At 48.8% G+C, this 20,123-nt stretch overlaps 1 protein-coding gene across 2 annotated transcripts in view; it reads left to right on the top strand.

Annotated features, from left to right (window-relative positions):
* USP25 (ubiquitin specific peptidase 25) overlaps positions 1-20,123 on the top strand; it is a 1,331,637-nt gene that overhangs the window by 1,007,992 nt on the left and 303,522 nt on the right. For both annotated transcript variants that reach the window (XM_069636412.1, XM_069636413.1), the window contains exon 17: positions 1,695-1,892. In XM_069636412.1, coding sequence (XP_069492513.1) covers positions 1,695-1,892 — 198 coding nt within the window. The remainder of the gene's footprint in view (positions 1-1,694; positions 1,893-20,123) is intronic.

Genomic DNA, 20,123 nt, shown 5'->3' with positions numbered 1-20,123 from the left:
CTTTAAAGCCTCATTCATGTTCCAACGTCTTTCCCTTCCTAGTACTGTTTTAAGGCTGATGTCCCACTGCTCCCCTGTAGCCTATCTGCGTTTGGTGAGGTGGGTGTTGGTGGTTTTATTTAATTTTTCGAGGGGACGTCTGTCCATTCCTATTTGGGAAATTAATCCATTCCGTCTGCTGCAGGCTGTGTCTTTTATGTGGCACCAAGGTGCATTGTGGTTTTTGCAGTTCGTTTACCTTTACTTTGTACTGCATCCCGGGGATCCATGATCCATACCAGGTTTCTGAGGAGACTAGTGTATGCTAGTGATATTATTTGAAGGAATCGAAATAAAAGCCTGGCCAGGATATAGGCTGATAAGCTTTGGGTCTGAGAAAGGGCACCAATTGGCTTACATTTTACAGGTATACTGGAGAGCCGGAAACAGAGGTTCCCTTCGGCTCCCACTGGTCTCCCCTCTACCTTGACAAGGTCATACGCATGACACTGTCGCACTGAGTTAGGTCTTTCTTTTTGGGTGATGCACTGCTCTACCACTATGTCAAATGATTACACTGCTGTGCACAAATCCCCCATAGAGATCTATTTAGGGCTTTGTCATGGAAAAATGAGGTCGAAGTGCAAGTGGTGTCTTTATGGATAGGCTTTGCAATTATGCTGCAGGGGCCATTTTGAGGCACAATGCTACTTTGGTCCTGCCTGTCCACCAACAGTTTTGGGCTAATGGAAACATTTCTGGATCCAGTCCTGCATCTGGGGATATTTTCGCATATGATAGGACTATTCATGAGAATGAAATGTTAGCGAAGGTAAGTAACCCAGTTAACTTAATTCAGTTCCCCCAAAGCTGTAACCCAATTTGTAACACGCCAATTTTCTCTCATCACGCATTTTCCTCTATGGGATCCACTTTGTCAAGCTGGACTACCTTCCTATGAAAGAAATGTTCAAAAATAAAATAAAAGCTTTGCTCTGTGCATTTGACCAACCAGTCGTTTTCATGGAGTCTCTTTTGTGACAGTGTGCGTGACAAGACTGTGTCAATCTACTCTGTCACCTGGACCAGTGTTTTGTTTGTTTTGGACTGCCTTTTGACCTCTCTGGAATAAACGGTGTATCTATAAACACACGCTATTAGGCTATTTTGCACGCAATTTGCTTTCAACTGTATTGGTGTAATTTCGAAAGCTCATTCTCTTCTGATGGTCATACTAGTGTTTGTGGATTGTTAACGTAGCAAGATTTCCCAACAATTTGTACTATTTGCTTATTAACTATTGTTTTGAAAATAAAGTTAACAATGTATTTACGTGTAGGAGCGTAGGGTTTCGTGCAAGAATGATTAGGTGTTAATTCTATTTGAATGGTGCTCTGCTACCTGTGAAATCAAGTTACCACTAATGCTAGCCACTGTATAATGGTAATCGTCAGTAGCTCAGCGACACGATTTTGATGCAAACCTACTTTGCGAAATTGTTCAATTTTGTCCACTGTGCATCCTGTTTTTTAAATGTACCCGATTACATTGGTATTTTAAAAAAATTAAAACATTTCTAAAAAGCGATTTTCAAATAGTAGTCAAAGATACTGTAACTTTGACATATATATTTGGGCTACATTATTTCTGTCCCCAACCCCCATTTTATATGTTTTCATTGCTCTATGAAATGTATGAATTATATGCTATTGCAGAGGAATTTGACAAGGAAACCGGTCAGGTGCTTAATGGAATGGATACCTTGCCTCCTGATTTAAGGGACTATGTCAAAGAGGACAATCGATGCTTTGAGCGGGAAATGGAAGAATGGAATGCCGATCAGCTTCGAAAGGCACAAGAAAGGATGCTGATCTCTCAGCCATCCCAGGACCCTGCAACCTCTGCCACTGCAGGTTTGTGTGGAGAGTATTTTATTTAGAAATCCATGTAAACAAAAATAATTAATTGTATGACGCTATACAACATGATTTCTCTTCCCCATACCCAAGAGTGAGACTACTAAGGCAAGGCTGCTGTTTATATTTTCTGTATTTAATTTAACAACTGTTCTGTATCAGGCCACATTCCTTTCGTGCTGCCCTGTGATTTTGTACACACGTGCATGGTATTTTTCCATGAATTCTGCTTATGGTCTTTGCTGCAGTCTTGTTGAGAAATCACTCTAAGCCTAGGAAAATAGCCTAGCCATGAAATGTATTTTTTGACTGGAACAGGGATCGAAATTAAGATTGGATAATTAGGAGTTTAAAGCATCTCTCGGGTATCCAGCATTAAGCAGGAGCTAACACTAAGGAATGAGGAGCTAGTACATAGCGCTCTGCAAATCTAACTTCCACATGAGATGCAAGCTTAATATTGTCTAAATTGTTTATAACCCCTTATGCTTTAAATGTTTTATAGATGTATCCTAATGCTCATTTATGGATCCTTCAAAATGCACAGAGTTAATGTTGCATAGGTATGTTTGGCATCAGTTGGCTTGGGGAGCCAAATGTAGCTCCTGGTAGCTGTTGCTGTTAAACTAGCCAAGTACGTTTAGGCTACAGGCGGGAGCTAAATAGCTCCCAGCTCCCCTCATTTCGAACACTGTAGAATTTGGGAATTGGTTATCTAACTATTTCCTTAGTGAAACCATTTACAGGCCTTTTATTTTTCATTATGATTTGGTAATGCAATTTGCAAAGGCCTTGGTTGTACCGCCATAGCTTGCTCTGTTCTATTTACTGTCTGTTTAGCGTCCCTTTACAGAGAAACCCATGTTGTCATCTTTGTGAAACACTATGGTACATGCATTGGAATCGGAAAAGGTTTTCTTCCGACATTTGATAGAAAATGGGCATTATTCCTGAGTAAGGCAAACAAGGCTCCTGCAGCTGCCTTTCTCACTTATTGTTGGTGATCAAGCAATGTGGCCTTGAAATACAGTTGATAAGCAGGAGTTAAAAACAGCTCCTGGGTTTGGGGCATCACCCAGTAAGCAGGAGCTACCTCTGGTGAACGAGGAGCAAATGCGTAACTTGCCACTAATTAACTTCCAAACGCAAGACAAAATCGAACTGTGTACATTGTACAAGCAGTTGTGCTTCAAGGATCTTCTAGAAGTGTCAGAATGCTCCTTTATACTGTGAGGAACTAGGAAGGAGACTCAGACAAAAGGATGTATGGTTTTGCCCATACACCTTTATTATGAATGAAAAGGGGGTTGGAAAATGCCCCTGTGTCCCTAATCTAACAGCTTTTCCTTACCTAACATAAAACTAAGGGTCTGTCCGATGTCAAGATGTCCAACGAAAACTGTACTGTGTTCAAAGTACTATTCTGGCCCTCACATTCTAACAATATTAACTCTTAAGATGAAAAGGGAAATGTATTTGGCCTTGAGTATGGTATGCATGTTCAAAAAAGGAAATGCGTAACTCCAACAAAAAAGGTTTTAGAAGGATAGAGTTCTTTGTTCCAGAGGGTGGTTCCCTTCCCCTGGATTTCTCTTCACTCTGTTTTATACTTTCGGGAATATGAGTTCCTTATGTTTCTCTTGATCAACAACACACGTGGTATACAAAACAAGTTGGCTATTTGTCTGCATCTTTCTTGGATACACCTGGTGTACTCTCCTGCCAGGTTTTCTCTCTTCTTGGATATATTTTCACTCTGCCTTTCGCTGGTCCTGCTATATCCTTAAAGTACATGGGAGTCTGTTATTCATAGTCCAGGGAAGTCCGGCCACCTGGGTAGGGCCAGTTCTGATCCAGGTAATAAACCTGGTGTAAAAGGATGCTTCAGGGCAGAGTGAACATATGGTTTGAGTTTCAATCAGTTTCTCAGGTTCCATGTGATAATATCTCTGCAAAAATATCGCCATACAAAAATTTCGCCACAATATTTGCGGCGATATTACCCCATGGAACCTGCAGGGGACACCCCCGCAACCCCAATATATTTTAAAAGGGAGCGGGGGACACCCCCGCAACCCCCCACCCATTTACCCCAGAAATTATCCCCACCAAAATATCGCCTATGGCCGTTCCCGACGACCATATGTACGGCGATATTTTTGGTGGGGATAATATTACCTGATACCGATTCTCAGGAATGACCAGGATGTGGCTAGAGGCCATGCGTGCTGAAATGGTAGTTGCATAGGTTAGTGTGAAATGAGGATGCCTGGGCGGATAAGAAACTTATTGCCAGTCCAAAGGGGACTTGTTGTTTATCCCCCTTCTCATATTGTTGAGGTGTCCTTGCAGAGACCATGTGCATCACTGCCAGGGTGAGGGGTCCTTGACCCGATGGAATCAGTAATTGTTTGTTTGGCAAATATGTAACCATGTAACGATGTTGTGACCAGAAGGGGCGTGCTGTAAACATGAGATGATTCAAATGTATGTTGAAAAGGGATGGTTGTTAAATAAAAGTCTCCAATGAGAGAGTGGGAACTAAAGGAGATTAGATTTCTCTGTATAGGTTTCACCAATCATGAATGGGGGATGTCTATGTATTGAAATATGTGGGAGTGTTAACTGTTGTAATGTTTGTGTAGATTTTGGAGACTCTGGTTAGTTTGGCTCTACAGCATCATCTATCCCCTCCCAGCCTTTTCTTTACAATAAACCTGCTTTGCAAACATGCACTTGCATCTTAAGAGGTTGGCCTACTTTGGGTGACGGAGATTGGAGGTCCACCCCCACAGAGGTTTTCATTGGAGGGACACTCATTGTGAGTGTAATAACGACTTACCTCGTGACCACGACGAGCAGTGCTGCAAAGCCTGTCGACTCTTTAAGCCTAAAACACATAAAGAAAGGTGCACAAAGCAGTGGGTGGCCTACGCCATGCAAGCCAAATCCAATCCCCCCCCCCCCACCGGCATTGTTGCGTCAGACGACCCCTACAGCAGCCACGGCTCCAGTTTGGAGGCCGAAGACACCATTGCGGAATCAGCCAACTCCTGCTCCCAGCCCCACTAGGCATGCAAAACGCATTGCTACGGGGATACAACTCATTGGCGACATGGGCACACATACTCACGCCACCAAGGCTAAGCACACAACCCCTCGGCATCCCTCAATGTTACCATCAAAGAAGCCAAGGGCACCCGCAGGCCCATCAACATTTTTGACGGGGCCTGAAGAATCTTCCGGTTCTCGACCAACTGCACCTCTGCATGTGATGCATGGTACCAAGATTTCCGCGCCATAGGGTGCTCCCCCTAAAGTTTCAGCGCCTATTTCTGAAACGACGAAAGACATGTCAAAACATGCTTCTTCAATAAAGCACCCTAAATTAAGGGAAAAGCTGATGATGGCCCTTCCACACCAGGATTCACTTGGTTCTGGGCCCCTGCAACCTCCTTCTTTACGTCAAGGCTATACCCTGGCCTCCTCCGCTGTTACAGTCCTTACAGGAGCCTAAGGGCCATATTCAGTAAGATTTAGCTTTCCCATTTCAAGAAACTCCAACTAAAAGCTCCTGGACCAGGGAAAGGTTTGAGGAGTGTATGGAAAACGTCTTTGAGCTCATTGAATTCTCAGTAAGACTTGACAAGCTTCTTCATAAAAGGACTCATTCCTTCAAAAATAACCCTAAGCCCTGCAAGTCTCCTAGGCTTCAGCCTGCTGTTGTCTACCCTACCTCCCCTCGGCTCAAGTTACCTGATCCCTCTCAAGATATTTTTCAGGATGATCGGTATCAGACCTGGATAATAGTCCCAAGATCCTGCCTCTCCTGGACCCAGACACATGGTTTGATGCAGATGACCAGCGGGCCTGGCCCCACTACCCCTGCTCATGAGGCAGAACCTGACAATATTGTTGTGGACGCAACTCCTCTCACACAGCCCACGTAGGCTTCCCCTGCTGACGTTCAGCTGCTCTTCAATAACATTCTTAGGAAGGCAGCAGACCATTTCTAGATTACTCAAGAGGCGGTGCCTGACACGTCTTTGTAGAGGAAATCCTCCGAGAAGGTTCCTGTCAACCAGGCAATTCCCCTACTCAACTCCATTAAGAGGCGTATTGCCACTTCCTTACTTAACGCCCTCCCTTACTCGAGCAGTAAACTTGCACATTGAGAAGATGTTTCACCCTGCGCTCTCTGATCCCGCTCTATTTGCGTGGACACTTAATTCCGGACTCCCTGGTGTACACCACAACCCAAAAAAAGTGCAGGTGCTCCCTTGTTTTCGGCTGAGGCTCCCCCCGACAAAGACTTTAAAAACTCTACGCCTTGGGCAAGAGAATCACTTCTGCAGCTTATAGTACCCGCATTGCCAATAGCACCACTTTGTTTACCAGCTTCAGTGATGTCCAGTGGGGCCTGGTGCAAGGCGCCCTTCAAAGTGTCCCTTAACCATCTAAGTCACAGCTGCTTGCAATTGGGTAGAAGGAACGTCGGGTCATTCAGAATCTTTTTTAAAAAATCATGCTTGACGCTGCTGAGAGGGCTTGCAGAGTATTGGCGGAAGGGACACTTTTGAAACGCCATGCTTGGCTAAAGTAATTCAGGTTTTAAACCTGAGAGGCCAGCTTCACTTATCGATCAGCCCATAGAAATGTCGCCTCTCTTTGGAAAGTTGGTGGACGATGCTCTCGAGACAGCAAAGAAAGAACATGAGACTCTGAAATCTCTCAACCAGATTTCCAGTAGGCTGTATGTGCAGTGCAGAGTTGTTAATACCCGCTGCCCCTTTTGGGGGCAATCCCTCTCTAGTCCCACCCAAGGTTCTTATGGTACAGGAGGCCCGCCCTGGTACTCTGGCCAAGGGACGTCCAACTCTTATCAGGCCCCTCAACAGCAGGGGTTTCGGCGTGGCAAAGGAAGGGGTAGGAATGTGGCCACCAGAGGCTCCCCTGCTAGCAAATGACTCTCTGGTCCAGGTCCCCTCGCAAGCATCTCCAGTATGAGCTTGAATAACAAGCTTCACCCACGCATGCAAGGGGATCACTTCAGACAAGTGGGTGCAGTCAGCGACGTTTATTGTATCAATTTCTTTCAAACTCCTCTGTACCACCCGCCAAAAGACAGAAGATGGTCTCTGCACCATCTCCTCATCCTTCAGGCAGAAGTGGAGGCCCTGCTGCAAAAGGGAGCGATAGTCATCAGGATAACGAGGGTATCTATTCAATATACTTCTTTGTACCCAAAAAGGCTCTAACCATGCACCCTGTCTTAGACCTGCACCCTGCAAACAAGTATGTCACGCTTGAGAGGATCACAATGGCTACTTTGCAGGAGGTATCTCCACTGCTGAAGTCTTGGGATTACATGGCCACCTTGCATATGAAAGATGCATACTATAATATTTCAATGCTGCCAGCACACAAAGTACCTAATGTTCAAGATAGAAGACACTCGCTATCAATTCAAAGTACTCCCCTTTCGACATTGCCTCAGCCCTAGGGTTTTCACCAAAGTTCTGTCAGTGGCAGCAGCTCACTTACACAGACGGTCCTTTCATGTGTACCCTTATCTAGACGACTGGCTCATAACAGGAGACCCACATTAGGCGTGTCTGGAGAACACTCATAATACTGTAGACCTACTCTTTCAACCGGGGTTATTTATCAAAGAAAAGAAATGGTCTTGCACCCAACTAAGTAAAACAATTACTGGGGGCCCAGATTCGAACAGAAGACTGAGTTGTCTTCCGCTCCAACGAGAGGGTCCAAAACATGTTGTCCCAGATCCCTCAGTATGTAGCCGGTCGTCACATAATCATTTGGAGAGCCATGCGGCTATTAGGAATGATGGCATCCTGCATTTTCCTGGTTCCACATGCCTGTCTGCGCATGTTTCCTCTGCAAGAGTTGCTCTTGAGCCAATGGTGTCAAGCAAGCTATCAGTGGGGATGATTTAGCGGTTGTCTCGAAAGCCGGTGTTCCGTCACAGCAGTGGTGGACGAAGGACCACCTTTTGAAGGGGAAATCATTCACCACCCCCACAGTAGGGACCACTCCCACCACAGAACCCCAAAGGGGATGCCCCTGTCAGGGTGTGTAGCTGACCTTCTCCACCAGACAGTGCACGCACATGGTCTCACTCAGTAGCGAACAAACACATCCACCTGTTAGAGCTACTAACAGTGTTCAAAGCCCTGAAAGCTTACAACTGGAGGGGAAGACCGTTCCAGTCCTAACAGACAGCACCACGGTCATGTTTTACATAAACAAGCAGAGAGCTACTCACTCTCCAGGTCTGTCCAAACTTTCGCAAAGCATTTGGAAGAGGGCACTTAAACACATGGTCCTCCTGTCCCAACATGTTCCAGGGGAACACAATCTTCTTTCAGACATGCTCAGCAGAGACGTTCAGCTCCCTGTAGAATACGAGTGGCGCTTACATGAACACATTTTGCACAATGTCTTTGCACAATGGATGCATCCAGCCATCAACCTTTTTGAAACACTGGAGAACACACAATGTCCAGACTACGCCTGTAGGTATCCACAAAAGATATCCAAGGGGCGCGGTCTCTGGATCAAATGGTTAGGGAGATTTGCTTATGCTTTCCCCCAACTCCTCTCCTCAACAGGATAATTCACAAGATGCACCAGGAACAAGTTACACTAATCATGATGGCACCAATGTGGGCTCGTCCCATCACATCTCTTGATAATATCACTTTGCCCTCTGGTGAAGCTGCTTTGCCCCTACAACATGCTGTCCACTGCACTCTTACCCTCAAACTTTCAACTTAGCGGCATGGCTCCTGAAGTGATAGTTTTGGCATCTCTAACTGCCACAAACGTGTATGGACATTCTTGGAGAGGCACTGAAACCAAATAACAGGCACTGTTATTCCAGTACATGGAAACACTTTGTCATTTGATGTGGTACTTCTAACTATTCACCCACACACATTGTCCTTTATCTAACTCACCTCTTGTACTCGGGACAAGTTTTTAACTCACTGAAGGTCCACCTTGCTGCCCTCTCTGCTTACATCACCTCTCAAAGCAAGATTTCCTGGTGAAAGTCCTGGTAATCGAGACTTTCATGGAAGGGGTGAAAAGACTTTCACGCACCTATTTCTAATCCAACGCCCGGATGGGACTTGAATGTTGCCTTTACTAAACCTTTGTTCCCTCCTCTTGAGCCAATTCCCAATGCTAGTCTTAAGGCTATCTGGTGGCTATTACTTCCATTGGGCGAGTTCGAGAACTGCAACCTCTCTGTTCAAGGCCCACTTGTACTCTTGCGTCCCGTCCCCTTTCCTCCATACTGTATGGGCGTCCCTTCCAAGGGATGGGAGACAGAACCTTTTTCACCAGAAAAAACCTTCTTCCCCTTTAAATTTAGAGGCACGCTGGGGCGCGGCCCAGGGAGCATGCACTGTCCTGACTCTGCCGCCACACTTCAGTCCCCTTTTCCACATCGGCGGGAACGGGCCGAATTCACCAGCGCTCCTGTGTTTGGCTTCGGTCATGTAATTCCGTGCGCGGATACTTCTTCTTTCCTATTTTTGGTCTTTTCTATCATTCAGGTACTCGACCTTCAGGCATCACGCTCCTCCCCGGTGCATGTCGACTTCTACAGGGTTCAACAGGTGTCCATCCTGCAACAGGCTCTTCCCAACTTCAGACCCCAATGCCCTCTGCCTACGTTGCCTTGGCCCAGACCACGGTTGGAAATCATGTTCGATGTGTGACTTGTTGTCCTCAAAGGTGCTGAAGAACAGACTAGCCAGGTGGAAGGAGCTCTTCCAGAAGTCGCCTCCAGAGGATCTCAAGAACTTCGTGAAGCATCGTCCCAGATCCAAGGTCGGGCCGATATTTCCCAGTGCACCCCGCAAGGGAAACTTGTTCCCAGGGACCCTCCCGCGCGGGAGGGACCGGTCAGGTCGTTCCACTGGCACGTGCACCGAGGCTGCTACAGCTACCGGCCTTCGGGTTGAAGGGTCCCCGGATCCTCCCGGACGCAGTGTCTAGGGACGGGAAGGTTCTTGTACCAGGTCTACACCCGAGGAGCTACGCCCTTTTACCGGCGCAATGGCCGAGGGGCTACGCCCTAACACCGGCAATACGTCTGAGGGCTGCCTAAACGCAGCTCTACCGACCCCCCGGGTCGAGGGAGTCACACCTACCGGGCCGAGACCCGAGGTGCAGGGTAGGCCTCGTGATCCACACGCGAGAGTCTTGGTCGAGGTTGTACCCAGCGGACTGGGCAACACGTCGCAGGCATGTGGCAGGCAGCTCAACAAAATGGCCGCCGTGCCAGACAGGAGCACCCGTCCTATGCCATTATACGAATTTGGCAAAGAACGAGTGTCAAGTTGGGACTGGTCGCAACCAGCTACGTGGCCTACAGTCTACCCTTCATATGCGCAGGGCAACTTTCCCATGTGTCCATATGTACTGGGTACGCAGCGGCTCCAGTAGTCCCGCCCCCCCCCCGCTACCCTGTCGGTACCCCCTGCCACCTCTTTGGCCAGTGAGGAGGTGCTCTTCGATAAATTCCTCGGCCTCATGATGTCTCCTCAGATGGGGGTTATCATCAAAGACGCAGTCGGGGAAGTCCTCCCCGCCATGCTAGCCGCACCAGACTCCTCCATCGGGCTCCTTGACCCCGGTGCAGCTGCCTCCTCCGGGTCCACAGCCAACTCCGCAACCTCCGTTGCCTCCTCAGCCTCCGGCTGGGGTCTCTGTACCCCAGTCTCCAGCGCCATCTACCCCTCCTCCTCCTCCACAAGATCCTCTAGATCCTCAGGACAGACACGGACAAGGATCCGGATCCGGTCAGGCCACCCTCAGCCAGGGCCTGCCTTGAAGGTCTTGCTGGCCTGGCGGAGTACCTAGGCCTCCCTCAGCCCGACGTCGAACAGCCGGCAGAGGGGGTTCTGGCTGAAGTCCTCACAAGACGCCCCTCTGCCAACACGGGGATTCCACTGCAAACCACTAGTCTCCATGGCCAAGAAGGGTTGGCTCAAGCCCCACTCAGTCCAGCCGATCAACCGACGCCTGGACGCCAAGTACAGGCAGATGGAGGGGGACACACACTTGCTCTCGACCCATCCTCAGCCACACTCCTCAGTGATAGATGCACCATCACTTTACTCCAAGCCTCAGTCGTCCTCAGCCGCCGCCTCTGCAACGCTGCTAGGCAAGGAGATCTTGGAGGCTTATGGCAAGAAGACCTACTCCAATGCCTCCTTCCACCTGCGTCAGGCCAAAACAGATGCCATGCTAGCGGCCGCCAACCAACGGTTAAGGGGGGAACTTGCAGACTTCGTGCCGGAACTCCCAACCCAATGCCAATCAGGCTTTAAGGTGGGGCTAGCGGAGGCCAAGCTCGTGGCACGTGACCTCATGGAATCCACAGTGGCGCATATCGATACCTCGGGCCATGCCATCTGCATTGCCACAGACCTGAGGCGCACAGCCTGGCTCTGGGCGACGAAATTCAACGCAGATGTTCAGGAGCGCATTCTAGATCTACCATTTGAGGGTGGGGGACCGCTTCCACTCCTCTACGGATGAAGAGCTGGACAAAAAGAACAGCTCACAAACGGCAAAGTCCTTGTCCATTCTTACAAAGACCACGCCCAAATCTTACACCCAATCTCAGCAGCACTCAGAGAAGGATCGTACATATGGAGGGTTCCGCGGCTTCCAGGAACGCAGATCCAGGCAGCCGGACCACTCGCCATCTCAGAACCGGCACAAACAACAAAAGGGGGGGGGGGGTGGAGTAAGGGCTTTTTCCAGCCCCCCCTCCTCAGCCTCAGCCTTTGAGGGAAAGAAGGCATGACACGCCCCTTCGGGTCCACGTGTCTATGGTGGGGGGCAGGCTTGCTCTCCATGCACATTTCTGGCGCCTGAGTTTCGCGCACCCCTGAATCCTCTCCGTCGTATCCACAGGGTACTGTCTACCCATCGCAGCCTCTCCTCCCTTCACCCCTCCACTCCCACAGGTGGGACAGCAACTCTTTTGGCAGAGATCCGGTCGCTCTTAGAGAGCCAGGCAGTGGAGGAAGTTCCAGTCTCCCAGCAAGGCTTTGGCTTCCACTCCAGGATTTTTGCCATTCAGAAGAACCACCAGGCGGGCCTGAGAGTTGTGCTGGACCTTTCCACCCTCAACCTCTCCTTACCCCTGCAAAAATTCAAGATGGTTACGCCAGCTTTTATAGCAGATACATTGGACAAGGGAGACTGGATGTGCTCCTTAGACCTGAAGGACGCGTACCTACACGTCCCGATTTGGCAGCCCCATCTTTCTTTCCTATGGTTCAGGATCATGGGCTACCATTTCCAATACAAGGTCCTCCCGTTTGGCCTCAACTCGGCCCACAGGGTCTTTACCATGCTCATGAATGCGGTAGCGGCCCTCCTCCAAGAGCAGGGCCTCCAGATCTATCCATACCTCGACGACTGGCTCGTCAGGGCTACATCTCCGGAGGCGGTTCACCTCCTATGCCCTTATGAACACACTGCACGACCTGGGCTTCTCGCTCAACCTCAAGAAGTTACAGCTGCTCCCTACGCAGACTGACGTTCCTGGGACTCATTTGGAGACACATGCTCAGAGAGGGTCTTCCCTTCGGAAGACAAGATCTCGGCCATCAAGAGGGCCACCGTCCACTTCCTCAGCAGAGAGGTGACCTCGGCTTGGTGGTATCAACATCTCCCTGGTCTACTAGCAGCGGTTCTGCTAGCCTTCCCGCACACAAGACTAAGGATGAGAAGGATTCAGCTGCACTTCGCGGCCTCATGGAGTCAGGAGCAGGGCTCTCAATCTGAACTGATCAACATTCCTCCATCTCTCCATCCGGACCTAACTTGGTGGTCCAGGGACTGCAACCTACGGAGGACAGGCAAGCCCTTCTGGCCGCCTTCTCCGCATGCCACCATCACCACAGACTCCTTACTCAAGGGCTGGGGAGCCAACCTGGACGATCTCTCGGTCCAGGGCACCTGGACTCGACAGGAGCAGGAATACCACATCAGTTGGTTGGAGCTGAACGCCTTCTGGCTAGCGCTCAGAGCATTCCTACCACTTCTTAAGGGCAAGGTTGTCCTCATCCAGACAGACAACTCGACCAGCATGTACTATGTCAACAAGCAGGGAGGCACCAGATCCCCTCCTCTGTGCAGACTGGCGATCAGCATGTGGGAATGGGCTTTGGAAAATGCAATTTACCTCTCGGCAGTCCATCTCCCGGGGGAATCCAACCTGGAGGCAGACAATTACGAGTGGCAGCTAAACAAACTAGTTATTCAGGAGATCTTCAACAGGTGGGGTCACCCCCAAGTGCATCTCTTTGCCACATGGCACAACAAGAAGTGCCCCCAGTACGCATCCTGGCAGGATCAGGGCCCCGGCTCTCTGGGCAGCGCATTTCACTTCCAGTGGACCGGCATGAAGGCCTACGCCTTTCCACCCACTCCCCTGATCCACAGGGTACTTTGCAAGATCAAGGAGTCGCACCGGCTCCTCATCATTCTGATTGCTCCATGGTGGCTGGCTAGACCATAGTTTTTGGAGCTCCTCGGCCTCTCTGAGGTGCCCCTGATACACCTCTCGACAGGCCCAGCGCATCTCTGGCGCAGCAGGGGGGCAGGGTCATCCACCCAGCACCCGGGAAACTAGTCCTCACAGCGTGGTACCTGAGCAGGTAACGCTTCGGCACCTTAGCCTCTCACAGGCCAATCTGGAGATCATACAGGGCGCCAGGAGCAAAGCCACCAGGGCCCAGTACAAGAGCAAATGGACCAGGTTCTGCCTCTGGGCAGACTCCAAGGGAATTGACCCTTTGGCCTGCAATCTGGACGACATGCTCTCCTTTTCGGCGCACCTCGTTCATTCGGGAGTACAGGTCGACACCTGCCGTACATACCTTGCAGCCATTGGGGCTTACAGGAAGGCATTTTTTCCTCCTCCAACCCTATCGTCAAACACCTGACCGGTCTCACGAGGCTCTACCCACCTGTCAAGAGACCGCACCCAGTGTGGGACCTGAATATAGTCTTGGGCACCATGGCGCACAAACCATTCGAGCCAATGGCGTCCGTGGACATTAGGCTGGTCACCATCTAGACGGCCTTACTAGTCGCTCTTACCTCGGCTCGCAGAGTCAGCGAGATTCAGGCGCTGGTCGCCTCTGAACCATATACCACCTTTCACAGGGACAAGGTAGTCATGCAGACGTACCCAGCATTTCTGCCCAATCGCATTCCAGCGCCATGTCCCTTGGCAAGTCATAAGCAGGATGGCCACTTGGGCTTCTCCCTCGGCTTTTTGCAAGCATTGCTGTTTGGATTCCGGCTCTAGATATGATGCAGCTTTCGGACAGGCGGTTCTCTGGAACCTATTTGCTTAAAGAGGGACTCCTCTCCACCCTGGGGCTACAATCAGTTGTAATCGTCCATACAGTTTGGAGGAAAGGGGACGGGACGTAAGAGTAATTATAAGTTACTCACCGTAGTGACTAACGTACTCTTAGTCCATAGTCCCCTTTCCTCCATATGTCCCACCAACCTCCCCCCTAATAATACTGGTGTCATTAGGCAATGTTAAAGCTATTGTCGACGCATCAATGGGGACTGAGGTGTGGCGCTGGAGGGCAGAGTCTGGGCAGCACATGCTCCCTGGGCCGCGCCCCAGCACACCTCTAAATTTAAAGGGTAAGAAGGTTTTTTCAGGTGAAAAAGGTTCTGTCTCCCGTCCCTTGGAAGGGACACCCATACAGTATGGAGGAAAGGGGACTATGGACTAAGAGTACGTTAGTAACTATAGTGAGTAACTTATAATTTACTCTTCATAAGGTCAAAGTGGTTTTGCGCACACACCAAGGCTTTGCGCCTAAATTAATTTCCAAGTTCCATATAAACCAGTCCGTTGAACTTCCAGCTTTCTTTCAGAATCCCTCTAACTCGGCTTAAAGAAGCCTCCATACACTAGATATTAGAAGAGCAGTGATTTATTACCCCTTAATAGAACAAAAACAATTTGAAAGACAGATCAATTCTTTGTCTCTGTTGCTGCTGGTAGAGAAGCGGAGCCTGTTTTCTAAGTCAGCAATTTCTACATGGATTGTTAAATCTATACAAATATGTTACCCTCTGTCAAAGAGAGCCTTACCCTTTACGCCTAGAGCACACTCTACTCGAGACACAGAAGCTACTGTAGCTTTCATTGCGAATGTTTCTCTAGACTCTTTCTCCCCTCTTGGAGTTGAAGGAAAATAGACATCTTACACCTTCTTTGCCTCTGTACACACTCACGCATTCTCTTCAGGCTCCCTCATGGCAGAAAAAACAAATGGGGGGACCTCGACATGTGAGGGATCATGGGTGCACAACACTTCACAGTGGGGATAGTGTTGGACACACCCAGGTCGACGCCCCTTTTCGATCTTCGGGAAAAAAGATGCAATACTCCACGATTACCACTATATGTTGGACTACATCCACAGCATGTAAATCTAAGCAGATACAAGCACCAGAAATACGATTACAGTGAGTAATGTATGTCATTGTGTGCCCATGTACAACAAATAGTTAAAAGGAGCAGTACTGGCCAAGCAGGAACACAGCAAAGCAGACAATATGGAAAATAGGAGTTCGATCATATTAAATTGTTATCCCCATACCTTTGTATTGTCTTAATTTATATGGAGTACCTACCCATTTACTATACCTTTAATAGCAATACAGCAACAATATTCTTGTTTATTCTTTTATACTTATTTATAAATATTACACATAGCGATCATCAGTGTGGAAAACAAAGAATGATTTCCTTTAAGCATAACTGGAATCACTGAAATAAGAAAATTGCCACCTTGGAAATCAGTGGTACACAGAGTGTGTGCTTCTTATGTAACAACATGTTTGAAATCTAGCTCCTTCATTGGTGAATAACTGGGGTCCCCAATCAACCCATGCGCCTAGTATGTGCTAGTGTTGCTGCTGCGGTTGCCAGTTATGCTGTTGAGATGGTAGTTATGAAGCGACAGAACCAAAGCATGTCAGGTTGACTTGTGACATGACTGGAAATAAAGTATGGCAATGTTCTTGGCACATCTGGATTTCTGGCACCCTGTAGTCAATGCTCTATTAATGATCTGTATGGATTCTGGTTACCCAGGGAATATACAATTCATGCAAGAGAAACCTCAGTACCATAGCTCTAGCACAATAACTGCATGCTTCTGAATCAAGATTGTTCATCTAATCTGGCCTCTAGTTAGGGTTAAAGAAATGAACAGCAATTCCTGCCACCCATGCCTTGTATTGCTGAAACTGATCTGTTCTATGCCCTGTTCAGCAGGAAGCAACACAAAAACCTCCCTGGGAGCTTCCTGTTGGAGAACAACTTTTTAATTTTTTTTTTAAACCACAGTAACTTAGACAATTCCTAGCTGCCTGTCCCCTCCCCTCCTACCCAGGCCTACATCGCACCTAATAGTTCCTACTCCTTTGCCTTTCATTCCTCCTCCGCCGCCTGGTATCTGTACCCTCTTGCACAGGGGTGTTCTATGGGTCATTCGTGCCCTGTGCTGAAGTGGCTAAATCCACAATCAACTGTCTCCAAGCATTCACCACCCCCTCTCTTTGTTCTGTGTTCCGACCTATTGCCTCTTGCCATACCACGATTTCTGCGTTCGCCCATTTTAACAGGTCCCTCAATCACACCTGTACCATAGGCCTAATCTGTGCTTTCCATCCCATCGCTATCCTCCGTTTTGCCAGTATATCTGTCCGATCCTTCAGCATACTCACATGTCTAGCCTTTTGGGCCTTGCAAATCCTCCTAGCAGACAAGCCAGGGGGGAATCCAACATCCAGGGTGATATCCACCTTGGCAAACGCTTGGGCTACTTCTTCCCAGAATCTACCGATCTCCATGCAGGCCCAAAACATGTGAACCAGATCTACGTTGAACTCCCCGTACTTTGGGCATGATTGCGTTGCTGGCAGGCTAAACATTGCTATTCTGTTTGGGTTTAGATATGCCCTGTGTGTCACATATAATTGAATCTATTGAAGTTGTGCATTTTTAGACACCTTTTTGTGATATGCCATTGCTCTGGTCCACATAGCGTCTGTCATGGGTTCCCGTAAGTCTGCCTCCCAATTCGGCTTTAGCTGCCCCAACTCTTTTCCCACTTTGGACACCAGTAACTCCTATATCTTTGAGACTTCATGTCCCCCTTCTGACACGTCATAGAATGTCTCCATCGTCTCGTCTGGCTGGGGGCTGTTCCAGTCTCCGGCCACCTGCGTCTAAGGTACCTCTGAAGGCGGTGAGTACGTGAAGTGCTGCCCCCGGTGTACTCCCGTGGTTTCTGACAATTCCTTAAAGTCCCTAGGCAAACCTTCCTTCATGAATTCTCCCACCGTCTCCACCCCCCCTAGGTTCCAATACTTCCTTACATTTAACCTCACTTGTTCATCTACTCCTAACGCAACGAGCGGGATCTGTGGGGTATATGGTCTTGTGTACCCCAACAGCGCCACATTACACACCCCAATCGCAGCAGCGAGGGCAAGCGAATTGTGTGAGAGTCCATTATCCATATGTCTTCGTTCAGGAAGGGCGGAGTATTCGTTGTTCGCAATAGTCATGACTCGGGTGTTTGTTCCTCCGACAACCATCTCGTTTACAAATTGCAACTGGCTCGTGACAAAATATACCTCAAAATTGGGCAATTTTTTCCCCCCTCGCTCATATGGGTTCTGGATTTTCCACAATGCCACCCTACGCCTTGCACTATGCCACAGGAAGCTCCCGCATATACCATGCAGTTTCTTAAAAAATTATTTCAGTATTGCGAACGGGACATTTGCAAAATAATGCTGCAGCCTCAGTAGCAGCACCATCTTTAGCAATGATGCACGCCCAATCATCGACAACGGCAGTCTGGCCCAAAAGGCCATGGAGTTTTCGATTTTGTTCGCGGCCTTCACCGTGTTCTGTGCATGCTCTGTCTTGGGATCATGGTAAATGTCCACCCCAAGTGCTGGAATGTGTCTGTCATCCATTTGATTGGTAGTGCTGGCAGCATGTGCACGGTCTTCCCGACATACCCTCTCAGAGGGAACAGACTCAACGTCTGTGGGTTGATCGGTATGCCTGATAAGGCAGCATATCGTTCCATCACATCTAGGATATATTGCAAATTCGGTTTGGGATGCTGCAAGTACAGAAGCATGTCATCCGCGTACAATGAAATCAAATGCCCTCTCAGCCCCCCCTCCCGGAGTGCCTATGCCCGCCTCCCCATATTCTTCTCGCAAGTAGGCTGCCAGTGGCTCCAACGCTAGGATAAAGAGCATCGGAGACCACGGACATCCTTGCCTCGTGCCCTTGCCTAACTGTCATTGTTTTGATATAATCATGCCTGTCTTGACCCTTGCTATCGGTTCAGTATGCAGCAATATCACCCACTTGATGTATGTGGGCCCAATGCAAACCTTTCCAGCACTTCTAACAACCGGTGCCATCTAACGAAGTCAAACGCCTTGACTGCATCTAGGGACGCCACTACAAAACTGCTGTGTATCTCCCCGAGTGCAGTCTTCCCAGGTTGTTAGTAATGTTCCTATGCGATACGTATCCTGTCTGGTCCGGGTATATAAGCTTCACTATAACTGGTTTGAGTCTTTGTGCCATAACTGCTGTAAGAAGCTTCCCGTCTTGGTTCAGTAATGAGGGGCCTATATGAGCCACAGTCTGTATCCGGCTTATTGGGTTTAAGGAGGGGGACAATTATCGATTCCCGCAAGGATGCGGGCAATCTGCACGTGCGCAGTGCTTCATTAAGCATTGCTAGTAGTTGATTTAGGATCTCCCTTCTGTATTCTTTATAGAATTCACTGGGAAGTGCATCCGCTCCCGGGGCTTTGCAGTTTGGTAGTTCTTTGATCACATGTTCTAGTTCTTCTATTGTTACGGGGAACTCAAGCTTTTCTCTCTCCTCACCATTTAGCTTGGGTAGATTAATTTTAGGGAATGCTTCCTGTACTTCTGACCTATCACACTCTGAGGTCTCCTCATACAATCGCTTATAATAATCATAAAAATATGTATTCACCTGCTCCTGCATCTCCCTCAACTCTCCGTCTGTACCCACAATCGCTTTGACTGTTTCCCTTTTACTCTCGCTTTTATTAAAGCCAGGCTAACAATCACTGCGGCTTGTCTCCTTCTGCATGTTGTCTCTTAACATATTTCCTATAGCTTAGGTTGCTTAACCTATCCCAAGTTTCTGACATTCTTGTTGTAGGCCGGTCACCTCCTGTGCCTCCCCCAGGGTCCCTCCTCATGTCTGTGCTATAGCTTCCAACCTCCCATCTGTTTTTTGTAAATCCTGTACTATGACGTCCTGCATCCCTTTTGAGTTCGACATTGCCGCTCCTCTCACCACCACTTTAAAGGCCTCCCTATTCTGTTCCACTTGTGGGGTATCTGTTACTGCTTGCAATGCCGGCGCCCTCAGTGTTTCCCCTGTTTTTACAAACCGTTTTGTAGGTTTATCCTGGTGTCTGGTGGCAATGCTCGCATCTCATCAAACCTCCAACGTACTCCTCCGGCGCTCCTCGTCCATTCTGTGCTAGATTTGGCTTCCAGGTCTACAATGTCATAGGAAATGCCATCAGCCCGTGCCCGTTGATTCCCCTGGTTAAAACCGTATGTCTGTGCCCTGCTGGGTGTGATTATTTGTCCTTTCTGGTACGGGGTTGCTTGTTCTATGGGAGCTGGTCCATCCCTCGCTCCATTTCACCTCTTCTCATGTCGCCAGGGCCAGCTGTTCCCCCAAGTGCATCACCATACTGTCCGGTTCCTCTTTTCCCCCAGCCTTCCACCCCTTATCTTGCTCACCTCTCAACCTAGTGCTGTGGGCCTTCTTCGGGTGATGGAAGCTCTCTGGGCTTTTACTGGAGCCCTTCTGCAACACTGCCTCCAGGTCACACTGTCGTCTCGGCGTGGTGCACACAGACCTAGGCTGTACCTCAGACTACTGCAGTATCCGCATTGTCCAAGTATCCGGCAGCAGCGTTGTGCCAGCCTGCTGCGTCCAAGGTCGACTGTGCCCTCACTACGTAACTTCACTTCTCCCTTTCTCTGTCCTGGCTTCTATCTTGCGGGTTGTGTGAGGCCGGTGCTGGGGCATGGCGCCATTT

Source organism: Ambystoma mexicanum, chromosome 7p (genome assembly GCF_040938575.1).
Source record: "Ambystoma mexicanum isolate Mex_15411 chromosome 7p, UKY_AmexF1_1, whole genome shotgun sequence".
NCBI lineage: Eukaryota > Metazoa > Chordata > Amphibia > Caudata > Ambystomatidae > Ambystoma > Ambystoma mexicanum.
The sequence above is the reverse complement of the archived record's forward strand: the minus strand, read 5'-3'. Positions and strand labels throughout refer to the sequence as shown.